General features: G+C 43.9%; 1 protein-coding gene across 5 annotated transcripts in view; it reads right to left on the bottom strand.

Annotated features, from left to right (window-relative positions):
* The window catches only part of LOC144688455 (gamma-aminobutyric acid receptor subunit beta-1-like), a 383,572-nt gene that overhangs the window by 24,173 nt on the left and 340,034 nt on the right, over positions 1–19,365 (bottom strand). For 3 of the 5 annotated variants that reach the window (XM_078555074.1, XM_078555167.1, XM_078555257.1), the window contains exons 7-8: positions 17,489–17,641; positions 11,927–12,174 (exon numbers count right to left, since the gene is read on the bottom strand). In XM_078555074.1, coding sequence (XP_078411200.1) covers positions 11,927–12,174; positions 17,489–17,641 — 401 coding nt within the window. The remainder of the gene's footprint in view (positions 1–11,926; positions 12,175–17,488; positions 17,642–19,365) is intronic. The other 2 variants (XM_078555341.1, XM_078555427.1) reach the window with 2 other exon arrangements.

Below are 19,365 nucleotides of genomic sequence, written 5' to 3'. Positions count from 1 at the left end.
GTAGTTGAAGGTCTTTGGTTATAGCTTTGATAAGGCTTAGAAAAATATTGATTTGGCGACAGCGTAATGAAACAAAACAACCAACAAAAAGACCCCTAACTGCTTCCCACCAAGAAATGATCAATGGACAGCCTCAAGGTTCTATTTAATAAAATCTCTGTTTGTTCCATGCACAGGTCACAAAATACAACCAGCAGCTTCATTCATTTGGATGATGCATTTGGATTTTTCAAACTATTGCCTTGGGTGGGACCATTAAGAACAACTGTCCTGGTGAATCGACATGGAACATGCATTCAGTAAAAGTCTGCTTCTGATGTCACTTCATATGATTATTCATTAATAGCAAACACAACCGCACACAGAACATCTACACGAGAGAAAACATCACCTCCTGCGACACAGCATCAAGACAACTTTGGGAAAGCTTACCATTCTATAACTAGAAATTGGTTAAAATGGAAATTGGAAATATGTAATCCTCAATTATTTTACTGGCCCAGGATTTCTCAGACCAACAAAAAGAAAATGCTTAGTGCATTAATTCTTGCAGTTTTACTGCAATATTGTGCATGTACCTTATACCAGTAAATATTGAACTGTCCATTATTTATATCTATTAAAAATGAAATGTGAATGAATATATCCAGTAATTCTCCAGGTATATTACCTTCCTCTGCACTATTGTAGGGGAAAGTGGGTATCTGACATAAAGACCATGGGCAGAATTTTACGAATCGGCAAGCAGGGGTGGGGCCTGCTCACCGACACGTAAAATGATGCGCGGTGACGTCGGGTGGAACTCCCGACGTCACTGCGCCCCATTTAAGTTTTCAGGAAGGCGGGAGCGCAGCATAATCAGCTGCGCGGCCGCCAACCTATCAATGACCAATTGAGGCCATTGACAGAGTCAATTAAGTAATTAAAGGACCTGCCTGTCCAACTTTAAGGTTGGCGGGCAGGCCAGGAGCCCTGGCGGGAATTAGAAAAAGCATAAAACCATGGGGGGGATGAGGTTTCATGTAGGCTTTAAAAAATTTAAATAAAGGTTTTGTGAAAAGTATGGACATGTCCCAACTCATGTGACATTGTCGCATGAGGGGACATGTAAGGGAATTTTTATTTTTCCATTTTTGTCTTTTTTACATTTACAGCCAATCTCCCTGAGGCTGCACTTAGCCTCAGGGAGATGAGTGCGCTCTTTTGTGCCTTAATTGGCCCGCCCACGTAAAATGGCGGCGCGCCTCCAATCGAGGGCGCTGATTAGAAGTGCGCTCGTACACGCCCGCCCTTCAACTTCCCCCCCAACGGGGGGGAAATTTCAGCCCTATGCTTATCTTTATTGGTACAGTTCAAGGTTTACTCAGTTGAGATGAGATCTTTTAATTCAAAGACAAGACTACAAATTTGAGTCACCACAAACCTTTGTTAGACTGGGGAATATGGTCAATAATTTTAGTATTTTGAGTTCGCCCATGGATTTGACTGCAGCTGTTTTTTACAATGTACTCTAGGTGAGTATGCCAATTTTTGGAGAATACAAAACATGGTGCTTCCTATTCTGAAACTATAATCTGATTCTCATTCCAAAAATCAGTGTGCAAATTCCAGCAAACTGCAAGGGTGCAAGAACACTTACACTTATTAGAACAACAGGATTTACAGCTGTACCTCACCATCTGAACATGGGTACATACCCTTTCCACCAAGAGTTATAGCTATACTTCGCCATTTGAATGATAGACTTCAAAGGAAAATTAACATTAGAATCATTGCAGATTACACAGCCAGTGATTTTTGAATGAATGTTATATATTGAATTAAAAATAAGAAATCATTTATAAAATCTATGTGCTTGAAGGCCCAGCACTAGATAGAAATCTGCCAGCTTCAATGGAGAAATATGTGGTAAAATTCAAAGTGTCTTTTTGTCTCCTATATACGCGTAGCATATTTATATTTTTAAGCAACAAATTGTGAATTATTTTCCTGTTGCTGTGCACTTTTCATCGAGTCATATGGAATTGCAGCACAGGAGGAGGCTGTATGGCCCATTGAGTAATTGTATTGCTGCAAAATTTTGTTAATCAACCCACTAAGGGTGTTGCAGACATTTAGTTAATTCAAAATGTAATCTGAGCTGTGCACAAAATACATGCCACCATTTTAAAGTCTGTAAAAATGAAACACCCATTTAGTGGATTTGGTTGGAAGCAAGAAAACCCTGAAATGCTGTGTTCTGAAGTGCTGTGTAATTTGCAGTTTTGATATTTATTTTCTTGCGTTCCATTAGGTGCAGCTTCCCTGTAAAATGCTAGGACCCCTGCAGACATAGATCAGTGTATGGGCCCACTGTACCTTAGGGGCACTATAAACATGGAGAGGCTTCAACAGGTCTTGAAGCAGCTGCCACACCACCCTTCCTTCTCTATGTGCAAAAAGAGGAAGAATGGAGTGGGACACAGTAGTGAGCACAGTGATTTTTAAAAAAATATAGGGATTGAAATCTGTATGATATCTGATGAGTATGAAATATCTTTATAATTTTGAGGAAGACAGATTAACAACTTTACTAAATTAGCAGACAAAGGAGTTTCATAGCAAAAACATTAGCATGCTTTTTACTGGTATGCTTTTGTCATAAAACTTCTCACTGTCATACATTCTTCTTATGCACAAGTTGGGTAGTAGACACCTTGACTACTACACCTCCACTACCACTACTTGGAAATTGCTAATGTCACATTGGTTGAAAGCAACACAAGCATTTTTGCTTCACGTATATCTTGTTAAGCAAGCAACTTAATCCAGATATATCTGGGTCATCAATACATGGAATTCAAACGATAAATGTACTACTAGATTTTTCAATTTGTAAAGGTCAGAAAAGGGAAGCCCCCGCAATGTTTGCAAGAAAATCATCTGCACAATCTCAGAAGCAACACCTTAACAATCAAAGCCTTTCTCTCCCTGGGGAGACTTAAAACATTTGAGACCATGTCTGAAGTGATATAAAGCTGCTTTGAAATGTAAGCTTCTACTTTGAAAGGTCACAGTTAATAAGTCTTGCCACGACTCTTCCATCTTTGTTGTGCAGTTTTCTTTTAAAACATGTTCATCATTCTAAGATTTCTCTGGTCTACCTTTGCTTACAAATTTGTACTTGTCAGTAAGCTCATCAAGATTCCTTTGACAGCATCTTCCAAACCCGCGACCTCTACAACCTAGAAGGACAAGGGCAGCAGATGCATGGGAACTCCACCACCTGAAATTTCACCTCCAAGCCACACACCATCTTGACTTGGAAATTGTAGTAATTATGGTTGTATTTAATGTGTAATGTACCTTTAAGAATAATACTTGTTAGGCAAGATCACATGATCTGTAGTAACCCAATAGGAGAATAGCGCGGGCTACCTCAGCAGTCAGTGTAGAGATAGAGTTGGAGTTGAAAGCACACGTGTGGTTGCTGCTGAGTATATTGTAAATAAACTTTAAGTTTCCACCCAAGAAGTGCCTGCAGATCAACTCTATGGCCAGGATTTTCCCCCCGGCTATTTGGGGGCGGGGCCCACTCGCCGAGGGGTAAATGACGTGGGATGATGTCGGGGGGAATCCCCGACGTCATCCCGGTCCCTTTAAATTTTTAGGAAGGCAGGCGGACAGCGAGATCAGCTGTCCCCTCGCCGACCTGTCAATGGCCAATTGAGGCCGTTGACAGGCTCATTAAGATAATTAAAGACCTGCCCGTCCAAGCTTAAGGCTGGCGGGCAGGCCAGGAGCCCCAGCGGGCTCCAGATTATTCATGAAACTTCATCCACTGGCGGGATGAAGTTTCGTGTCTGTTTTTTAAAAATGTAATAAATTTTAAGTGTTTATTATTAACGTGTTCCATCTCATTTGACATTGTCACATGAGGGGGACATGTTAATAATTTTAATGTTTTTCTATTTTTAGACTTTACTTACCTCTCACGAATCTCCCTGAGACAGGACTTTGCCTCAGGGAGCAGTGTGCTCTTTCACATGCGCGAAAGAGCGCACTTTGACAGATGGGGAATCCCCCCCGTCGCTTCCTGTCGGGCAGGCCACTGGGCGGGTCTTAATTGGCCCGCCCACTCAAAATGGCGGCGGGCCCCGTTTCGGTGGCGGGGGTTGGCTGTCCGCCCGCCGCCGAGCCAGCGGGGCCCGTACGCCATCCGAGGGCAAAATTCTGCCCTATCATTAATAGCACAACTCGGACACCCTACAACAGAAATATATTGCCGTTCCTTCACTGTCGCCGGGTCAAAATCCTGGAACTCCCTTCCTAAAGGCACTGTGGGTGTACTTACACCACATGGACTGCAGTGGTTGAAGAAAGCAGCTCACCACCACCTTTGGAGGAAAATGTAACTGGGCTAATTAGTAAGTTTGCAGACGACACAAAGGTAGGAGGAATTGCAGATAGTGAAGAGGATTGTCAAAGGATACAACGTGACATAGATCGGTTGGAGACTTGGGCGGAGAAATGGCAGATGGAGTATAATCCAGACAAATGTGAGTTAATGCATTTTGGAAGGTCTAATATAGGTAGGAATTATACAGTAAATGGCAGAACCCTTAAGTGCATCGACAGGCAGAGGGATCTGAGTGTACAGGTCCACAGGTCACTGAAAGTGGCAATGCAGGTGGATAAGGTAGTCAGGAAGGCATATGGCATGCTTGCCTTCATCGGCAGGGGTATCGAGTATAAAAGATGGGAAATCATGCTGCAGCTGTATAGAACCTTGGTTAGGCCACACTTGGAATATTGCATGCAATTCTGGGCGCCACATTACCAGAAGGATATGGAGGCGTTGGAGAGGGTGCAGAGGAGGTTTACCAGGATGCTGCCTGGTCTGGAGGTTATTAGCTATGAGGAGAGGTTGGAGAAACTCGGATTGTTCTCACTAGAGTGACGGAGATTGAGGGGCGACTTGATAGAAGGTTACAAAATTATGAGTGGCATGGACAGAGTAGATAGTCAGGAGCTTTTTCCCAGGGTGGAAGAGTCAATTACTAGGAAACATAGATTTAAGGTGAGAGGAGAAAACTTTAGAGATATGCGGGGCAAGTTTATTACGCAGAGGGTAGTGAGTGTCTGGAATTCGCTGCCGGAGGAGGTGGTGGAAGCAGGTATGATAGTGGTGTTTAAGAGGCAGCTTGACAAATACATGAATAGGATGGGAATAGAGGGATATGGACCCCGGAAGTGCAAAATGTTTTAGTTTGACAGGCAATATGATCGGCGCAGGCTTGGAGGGCTGAAGGGCCTGTTCCTGTGCTGTACTTTTCTTTGTTCTTTGTTCTTTGTTCTCAAGGGCAATTAAGGATGGGCAACAAATGCTGGTTTAGCCAGTGACGCCTGCATTCTATGAACAAATGAAAAAAAGCGACAACATGGTCTGGCATCAGGAGGCTGATGTCGCCTTGTAAGAAATGTAGATTTTTTAAAAAAGATAAAATATGTGATGGGTGAAATTTTTCAAGGGCAAGCCATTTTTAATTGCAATTTAACCAGAAAGTAGTTGCATTTTGGTGACAGTGTAGATTTTACCTGCACGTTGTGAATTATTCACATTTTAGGAAAATCCTTGCAGCTTTTTTGCATGTGCAGTTGCAAAATGCAATCAGCGTAAACCGAATTGTAACTTAAAGGCAAAATGCTACAGCATTGATGGCCAGGGAAGCAGCTTAAAACAAAGTATATATAGAGCATGAATACTTTGAACATTTCACAACTTTAAGAATATTTTTCAAAAGTTTGGCAAAGATGTCATTTCAGTATAGTTAAAATTTCTGGATATGGTTAGATCCAACTCCCAGCCTGTCATAAAGCTTGAAATCATCCATGAAAATGTACATTGCCTCAGGCTTCAGATCAGGACCAACCTACCTTTGAAATATTATAGGTAGATTTACTTTCCAAATATAAGCTGCACTAAGGTTTTGAGAATTGGAATTTCATTTGTCAAATTCAATAATCACATCCTGAATGATGTTAATGACTTACAAGGCAAATTTCTCTGAGGTAACATGCAACCAAGTCAACTGTAAATGCATACAAATCACTCTAAGTCACAGTATGAATATAACTCATTATTTCTTTAGCTTGGGTGCTCGCAAATTTAGTACACCATAAAAGTAAAGCTGCAGGTGATACAGAAATAGCTATCAACGAAGAATGAATCAGTATCCTGCATTTTTGTTCTCTTGCTTTAGAATATAGCAGACTCCCATGCCTAGTATTAGATTTAAGCTTTAGGTTTTGAAATGAGCTTTACGTTTTATGTGTGCTTGCTATTACATGGTTACCTTTCAATCTTATCAGCTCTTGATTTCTGGTCCAAGGTCCAAGATAAGTCGACTTGTAGACATATACTACACAATGCCAACTCATACCTACCCTGACATGGTTTTCTCCTGCTCTCTGATGCTGGTCTGTGGCCCTAGTCATACTCTCTCTGATTATCAGAAGTTGGCTACAACTCTGACTCAATCCTTCCCCTAAAGCAGCTCCCACCTGACACTAAAAATATGCTCTGTGTCTGGGATTCCACCATTTTCTGCTTGAAAGGCACCAGAACCCACAGGATGGAGGCACTGGGTGTCTCCTACTCCTGACTGGTCAAATTTCAAAAGCATATTACTGGCTGAAGAAATTATAATGTAGATACTTTGTACATGGTCTCTATTATTGAAGGAGCAGTTGATCAATATATCAGAGTTAGCAGAATAACAAAGAGTGTTATAGTGTTTTTCCCCTTTCTTAGTTTTGATTTATCTGCATGACATATTGACTATGCCTAAGAGGACAGCTGGGTAATCTGCTCTGTGGCCTTCTCTAAGGGGAGGATCTCCTGGTCGGCGAGCGGGGGGGCGGGACCCGCTCAGCCGTTGCGTAAAATGATGCGGGATGATGTCGGGCGGAACTCCCGACGTCACCCTGCGCCATTTCCATTTTCAGGTTGGCAGGGGCACAGCTGAGTCAGCTGTGCGCCCGCTGACCTGTCAATGGCCTATTGAGGCCATTTAAAAAGTAACTAACCTCAATAGTGGACCTGCTCGTCCAACCTTAGGGTTGGCGGGCAGGCCGGGAGCCCTGGCGGGCTTAAGAAAAAGCATGAAACCTCATCCACGGACGGCATGAGGTTTCATGGGGGTTTTAAAATATTTAATAAAGGCGTCAGTAAAAGTGATGGACATGTCCCAACTCATGTGACAGTGTCACATGAGAGGACATGTCAGGGTAATGTTGATATCATGTGCTTAACGTTTTAAAATTTGGAGCCAATCTCCCTGAGGCAGCATTTAGCCTAAGGGAGATCAATGCGCTCTTTCGTGTGCATACGCGAAAGAGCGCACTCTTGGTTGAGGGAATTCCCCCCCAGCCTTTATTTGTCCTACCCACGTAAAATAGCGGCGTGCCCCTGATTGGGAGTGCCAATCGGAGGCATGCCTGCCTGCGCCCGCTCCTGCACTTCCCCCCTGACGGGTAGAAAATTTTCCCGTTACTTCCATAAGTTTGTCAAGGTATGAGCATTGCACAATCCCCCATGAGCTGTCTCCTTTTAGGGCCTTTACCATCCTCAAGTTCCACATCTCTTTGGAGGGCCAAGTTATGCAGAGCACAACAGGGCACCACAATGACCTCCCTTGAGGGAGGGTAATGGAGAGTGCCACTTGACTGGTTCAGTTACAGAAAACACATCTTCAGAAGTCTGGTGGCCTGCTCAATGATTGTCCCACAAAGCAGATGGTATTGGATGTATCACCTCTGTGCCTCAATTTCTTCAAGAGGTATCCCTTGTCCCTAGGTCCCATCCACGTATTTTAGAATGAAGTGAAGATGTGAGGTAGCCTGGACTGATGGAGAAGGAAGGAATCATGGCAGCTACCAGGACAGTGAGTGCACACATGGAGGAAGCTCTAGTTGTGGCCACAGACCAGTTGGATTTTTTTATTCATGGGATGCAGGCGTCGCTGGCTAGACCAGCATTTATTGTCCCTAATTGTCCTTGAGAAGGTGTTCGTGAGCTGACTTCTTGAACAGCTCCAGTCTATGTGTTGCAAGGATGCCCATGGTGCTGTTAGGGAGGGAGTTACAGGATTTTGACCCAGCGATAATGAAGGAATGGAGATATGGTTTCAAGTCAGGATGGTGTATGGCTTGGAGGGGAACTTGCAGGTGGTGGTGTTCCCATCTACCTGCTACCCTTCAGGTGGTGGAGGTTGCAGGTTTGGAAGGTGCTGTTGAATGAGCCTTGATGAGTTGCTGCAGTACATCTTGTAGATGGTACACACTGCTGCTTCTGTGCATCAGTGGTGGAAGGAGTTGATGCTGAATGAGGTGCCAATCAAGCGGGCTGCTTTGTCCTGGATGTGTCCAGCTTCTTGAATCTTGTGGAGCCGCACTCTTCCAGGCAAGAGGAGAGTATTCCATCGCACTCCTGACTTGTGCCTTGTAGACGGTGGACAGGCTTTGGAGAGTAAGGAGGTGAGCTATTCACTGCAGCTTTCCCAGCCTCTGACCTGCTCTTGTAGCCACAGTATTTATAAGGCTAATCCAGTTCAGTTTCTGGTCAATGGTGACCCCGAGGATGTAGAAAGTAAGGAGTTCAGAGAAGGTAATGCCATTGAATGTCAAAGGGAGATGGTTAGATTCTTTCTTCTTGGAGATAGTCATTGCCTGGCACTTCAGAGGTGTGAATGTTACTTGCCACCTCTCAGTCCAAGCCTGAATATTGTCCAGGTCTTGCTGCGTGTGGACACAGACTGCTTCAGCATCTTAGGTGTCATGAATGGTGCTGAACATTGTGCAATCATCAGTGAACATCACCACTTCTGATCTTATGATAGAGAGAAGGTCATTGATGAAGCATCTGAAGATGCTTGTGCCTAGGACACTACCCTGAGGAGCTCTTGCGGCTAGGTCCTGGGACTGAAATAAGTGACCTCCAACAACAAGAACCATCTTCCTCTGTGCTAGGTATGACTCCAACCAGTGGAGACAGTGGAGAGTTTCATGCCTGATTCCCATTGACTCCAGTTTTGCTAGGGCCCTGTGCTGCTACACTCAGTCAAATGTGGCATTGATGTCAATGGTAGTCACCCTCACCTCACGTCTTCAGTTCAACTCTTTTGTCCATGATTGGACCAAAGATGTAATGAGACCAGGAGCTGAGTATCCCTGGTGGAACCCAAACTGGGTGTCAGTGAACAGGTTATTACTGAGTAAGCGCTGCTTGATAGCACCTTCCATCACTTTGCTGGTGATTGAGAGTAAACTGATGGGGCAGTAATTGGCCAGGTTGGACTTGTTCTGTATTTGTGTACAGGACGTACCTGGCAATATTTCCACATTGCTGGGTAGACGCCAGTGTTGTAGCTGTACTGGAACAGCTTGGCTAGGGGTGTGCTTAGTTCTGGAGCACAAGACTTCAGTACTATTGCCGGAATATTGTCAGGGCCCATAGCCTTTGCAGTGTCCAGTGCCTTCAGTCATTTCTTGATATCATGTGGAGTGAATTGAATTGGCTGAAGACTGGCACCTGTGATGATGGGAACTACAGGAGGAGCCCTTGCTTTAGCATTGAGGAATGAATACAAAATCTTACTAACATTTATCCTTCCAAATTCAGTGTCAACTTAGTTATATCATGATAAACATTAGAAATTGTAATCATCACTGGAAGGGTTCACATGGGAATACGTAAGTAGAAATAAGTTAGGCACAAGTTGGAACATACTGTACAATCCTCCCCAACAGGATAAAAATGACATTCGTCTTCAACATTATTGGTTTCCTGGAACAGAATGAACAATTGCAATTTGATAGACTGTAGGGGGGTCTGTCTGTACTTGTGAGACCCATTTCATGTCTTTCTCTTGTATTTATTTGACAGAAATCTATGGTTTATTTTACTGAATTTCATTTTCTTTCTTCCAGAGTTTTCTATAATTTTTTTTTGTTTTGCTTTTTTTTTTGTGCTTAACATCTTCTTCCTTTCCCCTTTTTGTTAGTACACGTTTGTCATTATTTCCATATCTCTTTGGCTTGTTTTCAGTCACTCATTACTTGTCTTCTGTTTTTAGTCAGTCCCCTCCAATGTCTATTTTTCAGAACTTGTAAACCTCAGTTCAGAACCTTAGTCATTTTGCTGCAACCTCATACCTGTTACTGCTCGAGCACATCACTACTAAAGTACTTACATACAGATTTCAAATATTGCTATTAAAAATGACTGAAAATGTCTAAATCAACGCTAAGGGCTGAATTTTGCCCTTGATGGGCTGGCGGGCCCGACCGACTCGGCGGTGGGTGGGCAGCTGATCGCTGCTGCTGAAACGGGCCCTGCAGCCATTTTAGTGGGTGGACCAATTAAGGCCCGCCCAGCATGTCGCCCGACGAAAAACGCTATGCGCTTCCTGTGCGGACGGTGGGGGTGGATTCCCCAACTGCGAGTGTGCACTCTTTTGCGCATGCACACGAAAGAGCACACATCTCCCTGAGGCTAAGTGGTGCCTCAGGGAGATCGCTGAAAGGCTGTGAAAGATTAAAAATAGAACAATAAAAAAATCATTAACATGTCCCCCTTATGTGAAAATGTCACACAAGATGGGACATGCTAATAAAGTACACAGAAACTTTATTAAACTTTTTAAAACCCGAAATCAAACCTCATCCCGCCAGTGGATGAGGTTTGTAAAAAAATCACTTACCCGCCTGCCCGTTGGGCCCGTGCGCCGAGCCAAAGTTCACACGGACTCCTCAAAATCCTCGTCAGTTGGTGACTTAATGGCCTTAACAAGGCCTTTAATTAATGGCGGGCGCGCGTTGCGCTGCATAGTGTGCCCGCCGACCTAAACATCGTGATGCCGCACGCTGACGTCGGGACACTCACACGACATCAGCGTGCGACATTTTAAGCGCTGACGTGCGGGCTCCGCCACCCACACGTCAGCCAGAAGATTCAGCCCTAAAATTTTATTTTGTATTACCCAACTTTCTGTAAGAGGCATCGCTTGTTCTTTAAGCTATTTAAGTTTATTCAAGGCAAGGGATGCAGACAGACGGATGATGGTAGCTTAATATGTAGGGAGCCCCTGCAGACATCAGACCTCCCTGAAAATAAAAAGAAAATAACTGATTTACAGTTCAACAAAGATGGTAATAAACTGGATATTTCCTGTGGTTTGAACCTGATTAAGAGTCAGTCAGAAAATATTCTACATTCTGATTACATATATAACATATGTAATATGTAATTAATCTTTACAGCCGGTATGTTGGAGATTGGTAAAATAGGTTATACACCAGCTATTATTTTGCTAACCATTAGCAGTACCACAGCATTAGAATACAAAATTAAGAAGATCATTGAAATTCAGAAAGTAAGCAGTTTCAGGTGCTAAATGGTAAGCTGTAGTAGCTGCTCAGAATATGAATTTCCAACTCCAGATATCAGAGTTGCCTCGGACAGTAGAGTTGGAGATTTACACTGAGATAGTGTAAATGCCTGTTGGAAATCTCCACTATATTGATCACCTGGAATATTGAATTTAAGTAAGTGTAAATGTAAGCTCCAGGAGACGATAATCAATTCCGACCATCGTACACCAAAAAGGTTGAGATGTCTACAGACCCATGTATAATCCTAATGGATGTATATCCCGCCATTTCTATGCACGAAAAACATTTGCTGTGGGATACATTCGATTCTCACCATTTCCTTTTGTCACATTCGACTCCAACTTGATTTCACACCAGCTAAGAACTGAAGGAACTTATTTACTAATGTTTCTTCAAACTCTAAAGTACAGCAGAGATAAGGAATATTGGTAAAATGTAGAGCTAATTTTTTTCATTTCTCATCCTCGCATGGCAATCCCTATCATTTTTTTACCTGAGCTTTGTTGGCTCCCAATCTGCTTTTCACATGGGGCTGTGTGGCTTTCTCAGTTGCTTTCTTCTGAAGCTGCGGCCCTCTTCCAAAGAAGATATAGTTGACAAAGGCGTACTCCAATAAAGCCAGGAATACAAAGACAAAACAACCCATCAAGTAAATGTCAATGGCCTTAACATAGGGGATCTTGGGAAGGGTTTCCCTGAGGTGAGTGCTGATAGTTGTCATGGTAAGTACAGTTGTGATTCCTGTGAAATGTTGGAGAAATAAAAATCAACATGCAACATATAAAAAATATATCTATAACATTAAAAATCTTACTTCTGCACACAAAAGCAACAACTTGCATTGATATAGTAGCTTTAAAATGAAATAGAAAATCTCAAGTTGCTTCATAGAAATATAATCTGAGCCATGGAAGGAGACATTAGGAATGGTGACCAAAGGTTTGATCAAAGAGATGGGCTTTAAAGAGGGTCTTAAATGAACCCTTGGAGCTGGATTGGTAGAGGGCCTAAATGGCCGAAGGCACAACTGCCACTGGGGGTGAGGGGACAGAGGATGCACTAGGTCATTGCCAGAGAATTAGGGGTAGGAGGTAGCAGGAGTGAAAGATGCTACAGACAGGTTGAGACCACAAAGGGATTTAAACCCAGGGTTTAGAATTTGAAATTAGAAGCGTTAGGAGACCAGAAACCAATGTAGGTCAGAGTGATGGATAATCCGGACTTGGTGCTGGATTGAATTGGGGACAGCAGGGTTTGGATGAGCTGAAGTTTACAAAAAGGAGTGGAAGTTTTTATTTTATTCTTCCATGGGATGTGGGTGTCATTGGCAAGGCCAGCATTTGTTGCCCATCCCTATTTGCCCATGAAAAGCTGGTGGTGAGTCGCTGTAGTCCATCTGGTGCAGGTACATCCATGATGCCTTTAGGAAAGGAGTTCCAGAATTTTGACCCAGTGACAGTGAAGGAATGGTGATATGATCCCAAGTCAGGATGGTGAGTGGCTTGGAGGGAAAATTGCAGGTGGTGGTGTTCCCATCTATCTGCTGCCCTTGCTTTTCTGGTGGTAAAAGTCTTGGGTTTGGAAGGCGCTGTCAAAGGAGCCTTGGAGAGTTGCTGCACTGCGTCTTGTATATGGTACACACTACTGGCACTGTGTGTCAGTAGTGGAGGGAGTGAATGTTTATGGTGGCGGATGGGGTGGCAAGTAGGCAGGTTGTCTTGTCCTGGATGGTATTGAACATCTTGAGTATTGATGGAGCTGCACTCAAGAAGGCAAATGCAGAGTATTCCATCACACTCCTGACTTGAGCCTTGTAGATGGTGGACAGGCTTTGGGGAGTCAGGAGGTGAGTTGCTCGCCACAGGATTCCTAGCCTCTGACCTGCTCTTGTAGCCACTGTACTTATATGGCTAGTCCAGTTCAGTTTCTGCTCAATGGTCACCACCAGGATGTTGATAGTGGGGGATTCAGTGATGGTAATGCCACTGAATGTCAAGGGGAGATGGTTAGATTCTCTGTTGCTGGAGATGGTCATTTCCTGGCACTTGTGTGGCAGGAATGTTAATTGGAGGCCAGCCAGCAAGGCATTGGAATAGGCAACCATGGAAATGACAAAGGCATGAATGAGAGTTTCAGCAGCAGCTGGACTAAAGTATGGGTGGACGCAGGTGGTGTTAAAGAAAGAGGTGTAAGCAGTTTCGATGATGAAGATATAGGGTGGAATCTTCCAGTCCCGCCAGCAGTGGGACTCGTGGTGGGCGGGGGCACTTAATTTGGCAGGAGGCAAAAAACCTGTTTCCTGATGGCAGGATAAACTGTTTGAATTTTGCTCTTCTGACTTTCAAGGTGGGTTAAAGATGGGTGGAGCTTCCCGATGAACAATGTCGGGAACCCCATCTGCATGCATGCTCATTAAAAGGCCACCTTGCCGGAATTGGAAATTCGCCTTCCAAATTAGGTTTCCCGCTAGTGAGAATTTAGAATGTTCAGTTTTACGACTGTATATAAGCAGCATGAACCCGGTGACCTTCACTTCTTCCATGACTTGGGGGTCTGTAGATGCTGCTTTTGCCTTCTTGGGCACCTCGCATAGCTTCACTCACATCGAGTGCCAGTAGCAAAAGCTGCGCCAAGTCTGGGAACAGGAGGCAGGCTAAGCAGGGAAGGTTGGGGGAAGTATGTCCAGGGAAGGCAGGGCGAGGACAAAGTGTCTTAGAGGTTGGGGTCAGTGGTGTCGACGGTGGGGTCCAGGGAGGTGAACTCAGGGTACTGGTGATAGAAGGGAACAGGCACAGTCCTTTGGGGGAGTGGGATGTGGTAGCGTGGCAGGTCAGGTTGAGAATTGGGAGGTGAAGTTCTCCTGGGGGGCTAGACGGATAACAAGAGGGGCAGGGCCAGTTGGACTTGAGGATGGTGACGGGTGTCGGCTCTGAGGGGAAGAAGGGCATGTGGAGGTGGATCGTGATAGGGTTCAGGTTAACAGGGGGAGGTTCCATGGTGACAGAGGGGAGAGGAATGGTGATATTGGGTGGGTTTATGGTGATGAGGGGAAATTAGTGTGCCCCAGGGGGAGGGTAGAAGGTGATGGAGCGAATTTGAAAGGTGACGTGCACCATTTTTCCAAAATTGACCTTGACCTCACAATTAGTCAGTCAGTGAGATCCCACAAGGTGAGAGGAGGCTCTTTTCAAGTGGGTGGAGTTCAAGGTCAGCACAAGTGGCCGACTAAAGGGACACCCTAATCATTGTAAGGTAACTGGATGTCAAGGATGCTCAGTTGTGTTCTCCTTTCTATGGTGAAGCCCACACAGCAGCAGGTTTGTTCCCGACATGGATCTCATAACATCAAGATCCCAGCAAGATGTGGAGCTGCCGTTCATTCCGAGGCATTTGCCATCGGCTGCAGTCAGAGGCAGGGATGAAGGGAGGGAGGGAGGTGGTTACCTCCAAGGGGCATGGCTGGTGGAGGGCAGCCAACTCACAACACAAACCTACATCCTTCCAGGTGAATGGTCATGGCTGACAAGGGATCATGTGGATAAAAGCAAAATACTGCAGATGCTGGAAATCTGAAACAAAAACAGAAAATGCTGAAAAAACTCAGCAGGTATAACAGCATCTGTGGAGAGAAAAACAGAGTTAATGTTTTAAGTCCGTATGACACTTCTTATGGACTTGAAACGTTAACTCTGTTTTTCTCTCCATAGTTGCTGTTAGGCCTGCTGAGTTTTCCAGCAGTATCTGTTTTTGTGTAAAGGATCATGTGGTTAGTTTTTCTATGCTGCCAAGGCAATGGTCTCTCTATAGAGTCTTGAGGGTAGTGGATACAAGCAGAAAAGTGTCTGTTTGAGGCTTCCTGCATATGTCTTTCATCACCTTGGTCAAAGAGCAATGTCTCCATACACATTCATGCATGAACGGGAGGAACACCCATCTCTGGTCCTCCAGGATGCCCTTTACCCAGAAGGGGTGGGGTGGGGTGCCCAGACGGAGGCCATGTGAAGTGCTTAGCACTGGCCTGCTGGCTTTGAGATGTAGGAAAACCTGTAAAGGACATGCTTACTAGATTGATCACTTCAATTCATGAAAATATCCATTGAGGCATAGATTATGCAGGCTGCAGGCAACCTTGCCTATGTAATGGCTCTCATCCAGAGGAGAAGAAGGAGTGCCCATCGCAGGTTGGCACAGGACCAAGAGGAGCAAGGCCCTGAGCAGCAAGAGGCAGCGAGGCCTCTATAAGGTCAAGATGCTGGTGAACAGGGTCCACTGTAATGGTGAGCATTGGCCCAGCAATGGGTGTATTGTCAGAGGTGTTCTTATCTAGAAATGAGTGACAGGCAATGCCGTGGCGCGGTCGTATGTCCCGGGATGTGGTTGCTCACATCTGTGAGCTGTGGCTGTAAGGACTCTGGAGGAGTAATGCGGAGCTCCTGGCTTGCAATATGTGAATGGCTGCCTGGGTGCCATTCAAACATAGCGCCAGAACCTTCGACCCCATGAGGTAACGGTATGGCAGGCGACTTCTTGCCTGCCCTGCCACGAGATGTGCTGAACGCCTTACGGATGCGTAAGTTAATGAGCTGAACAGCAGAAGATCATGCGTACTTAGCTGTCCTGCTGGCCAGTGGGAAGCACACTGACTTTCCCACCCGCCACTGGGTTTGGGCTCCGGAATTGAAGATTCCACCCTTAGGGTGAAAAGCTCAAGTTGGGATCCTCTAGGATGCCAGGCTGCCATCAGTCTGATTTAAACTGAGATGAAGGTCATGGCTGGGGAGGTGGGATCAGTGGCAACAATATGAAGTATATGTTGGGGCCTCAACCTTCTTTATGCTTAACTGGAGGGAAGTATGATGCATTCAAGACGGGATGTCAGACATTAAATCTGACAACACAGAGGTGGTGGTGAGGTGATTTAGAACTGAATGTCATCAGCACCCATGTGGAAACTGACCCCACGGGCGGGATTTTCTGGCCCAGTCTGCTGCGGGAATCATTGTGGGTGGGATGGAAAATTTGACAGACCAGCAAAACGTCCATTGGCATGGAGCAGAATTTCCAGTCCCGCCCACCCCTATGTCTTTGGATTACGTGTGACTTGATGATAAGAACTACGCATCAGTGCAGCAGCTTGGAGGTGGTGGGAAGTATAGCCAGGCTGTGAGCCTTTGGTAAGGAGCAAGGTAGCAACCAGGAGCCAAATTTCACACTTTCTGTCTGCAAGACATTAATTGTCACACTTTTATATCAACTTTTTTCCCATTATAAATTGCTACGCCCAGATTTAAAATGGAAGCTCCTGATGAAAACTTGCCACACTGTAATTACACTCTCCTGCCTGTGGTGGCACTGCAGCTTCTCAATTTTAAGTCTCCCAACTCCTCAGTTTGCTCTGCAGACAAACTCTGATGCTCCAATCAACTTAACTCCTCTGCTTCCCAAAACCTTGCAAGTTTTGTTATCTTACTTCAAATAATAATCTAAAATCTAAGTATTACCCAACATAAGGACAGAATATATGACTTTAAAGTAAAAATTAGCAAAATCTTTCAAATAAAATTCTCATTCTTTGGAAGTCCAGATCAGTCCTTTTGCCTGGATTTAGCCCCTCTTTTCCCCACCAATACCAAAACCAACTTATGACTGGCTGATGGTTGGTACCCCTCATCTCACTGGGCTTTGAACCAAGCCTGAAATGATCTTGCAAAGTGGGAATTCCTATAGCCTAGAGAGTCCCCGTTACAGCTCTGCATCGTGATGTATGTTAATATAGTGATTATGTTTCCAGAGTAATAACGCAGAGGAGCTTTCTCCAACTCTCTCATCACTGCCTGCTTAAAGAACACCAATGTCCTGTTCTCCGTTGTAGCTGTTTTGAGAGCACCCTGAGGTCGTAGAGCCAACTTCTGGTATTCTGTCTGGCTCTCTACTTTGCCTTCATGCTGCACACCTTGACCCTCACGCTGAGATATTCATGACCTTATACCATGTATATAAGTTAACATGTTACATCTCACACACCAATCTGTATTACTGACTGTTATTTAAATACCTAGCGCAACTCTTGCAGCAGAAGCATCATAATTGATCCAGAAGGACACCCATGACAAAATTGTAATTAAAGTTGAGGGCATGTATGTTTGCAAGATGAAATAGCCAATATTTCTTTTCAGTCGAAAACTCAGTGATAATCTTGGATAAGAACCTAAAAAATAAATAGAAAAATAAATAAAGGTAAATAATTTACTGTACCCATTACCACTCCCTTTGGCTTTTGTACCATTAAACCTAATTTCTCCTGCCCTCCACCCTATTTTGAATCTCCAACATATGCAGTATTTTGCTTTTATTCCCTCTTCTTCTCCCTACCATCGCCTGCCTGCACTTTGCTTTCCACTTGCTCAAAACCTATTACATTTCTATTCTTCCTCAGTTCTGAAACGTTAACTCTGCTTCTCTCCACAGATGCTGTTTGACCTGCTGAGTATTTTCAGCATTTTCTGTTTTTATATCAGAGAAATACCTAGTTTATGAAAATTGTTCTCTGAATTTAGCACAAACCAAATATAATTTAAAAAATGTAAACTAGAATCATAAAGCAGAGATCTGCATTGAAATTGAATCTTGTTTTATGGGTCAATTTTGGGAAACATCCTGTGTTCAATCAGTGGTGGGCTATTCTGGTATAGGCAGCTGCTCGGGTGCCTCTGTAGCCCACTTGGAATAGGCACTTCATTTACATATGTAAATGAAGGGCTAACATTGTTTTAGGGCCCATCAGTAAATTGGTTGTGCAGGTTCTTCACTGCAGTCTGAGGACCAGTTGCCACCACCAAATATGTTTTTTTAAAATGAAAGAAATGTTCCTGTGGAGTCAGGACAAGTAGGAGTGCAGCTGTTAACCTGACATTGGTTCTTCCTCCCACTGTCCTTTCCCCTGCCTCCATTATTTAGTAGTTGTCCCCCCCCAATAATGGCAGATAATTAAGGTGACAGGAGAATCTCTCCTTTAATGTCATAAGCATCATTAATGACCAGTCTCCTCAAGACCTATGTGAAGATTGTTTGCACTGGTGCAAACTAACTTTCCCTCCATTTTGCCAGTGCAGCTGAAGATTGTTGATATGTTTATGTAGAATCTGAATTTTCCTTTTGTGAAAAAGCAAATGCATATAGCAAGGATTATAGCAGGGAGACCATTTATAATCCGAAAGAATGAAGACATTGCCCCTCCCTTCCCTTTTCTCTATTCTCCTTCTTTGGGGAAAAAATCAGGTGTGTTCCTTTCTCAGTCAATCCAAATTGCTGAAATTATTTTAATTTATTTTGTGAGATATACATACAATTTATATTTCAAAGGAAACAAGATGACAGATTATTCTAGTTACGTCCACTAATGAATGACCTTGAATAATGTTCAAATAAGTTTAACAGTGTTCCTTAAGATGTTTTGGAGGAGATCTTTCTCTTATTATGTATGAGGACAAAAGATGACCAGGGCATAGAGAACAGATGATGTTTAGATGGAGAGAATTGGGCACCCACAAAACAGCCTGCCCAATTTTCATTAATATGCTGCACCCAGATTGCCTTTTGCACCCACCACATTGTGTCATTGAGGTTTATACACCTAGAGGTTCACAGTTGGTTCATCTAAACTCAATGAGAAGTGTTTCTATTTAACAATTGTATCCCTCTCAAAAGGTGAAATTTAAAACAAGGGGAGAAAAATATTCATGTGGGTTGGACTTGTCTATTGACATTGAATGCTAACATGCACTGACCAAAAGATCAATATATTTTCAGAGTGAAAACCTAAGGCAAAAAATTCACAGACAAAAATTACTACCTCAGATTCCAAGAACAACTTAAATGAAAGTGAGCAAGCGTACAGCTATACAAGCAATCAAGCTTGCATTTGGATCAGTA

The sequence above is a fragment of the Cetorhinus maximus genome, chromosome 1 (genome assembly GCF_964194155.1).
Source record: "Cetorhinus maximus chromosome 1, sCetMax3.hap1.1, whole genome shotgun sequence".
In the NCBI taxonomy this organism is placed as follows: domain Eukaryota; kingdom Metazoa; phylum Chordata; class Chondrichthyes; order Lamniformes; family Cetorhinidae; genus Cetorhinus; species Cetorhinus maximus.
The sequence above is the reverse complement of the archived record's forward strand: the minus strand, read 5'-3'. Positions and strand labels throughout refer to the sequence as shown.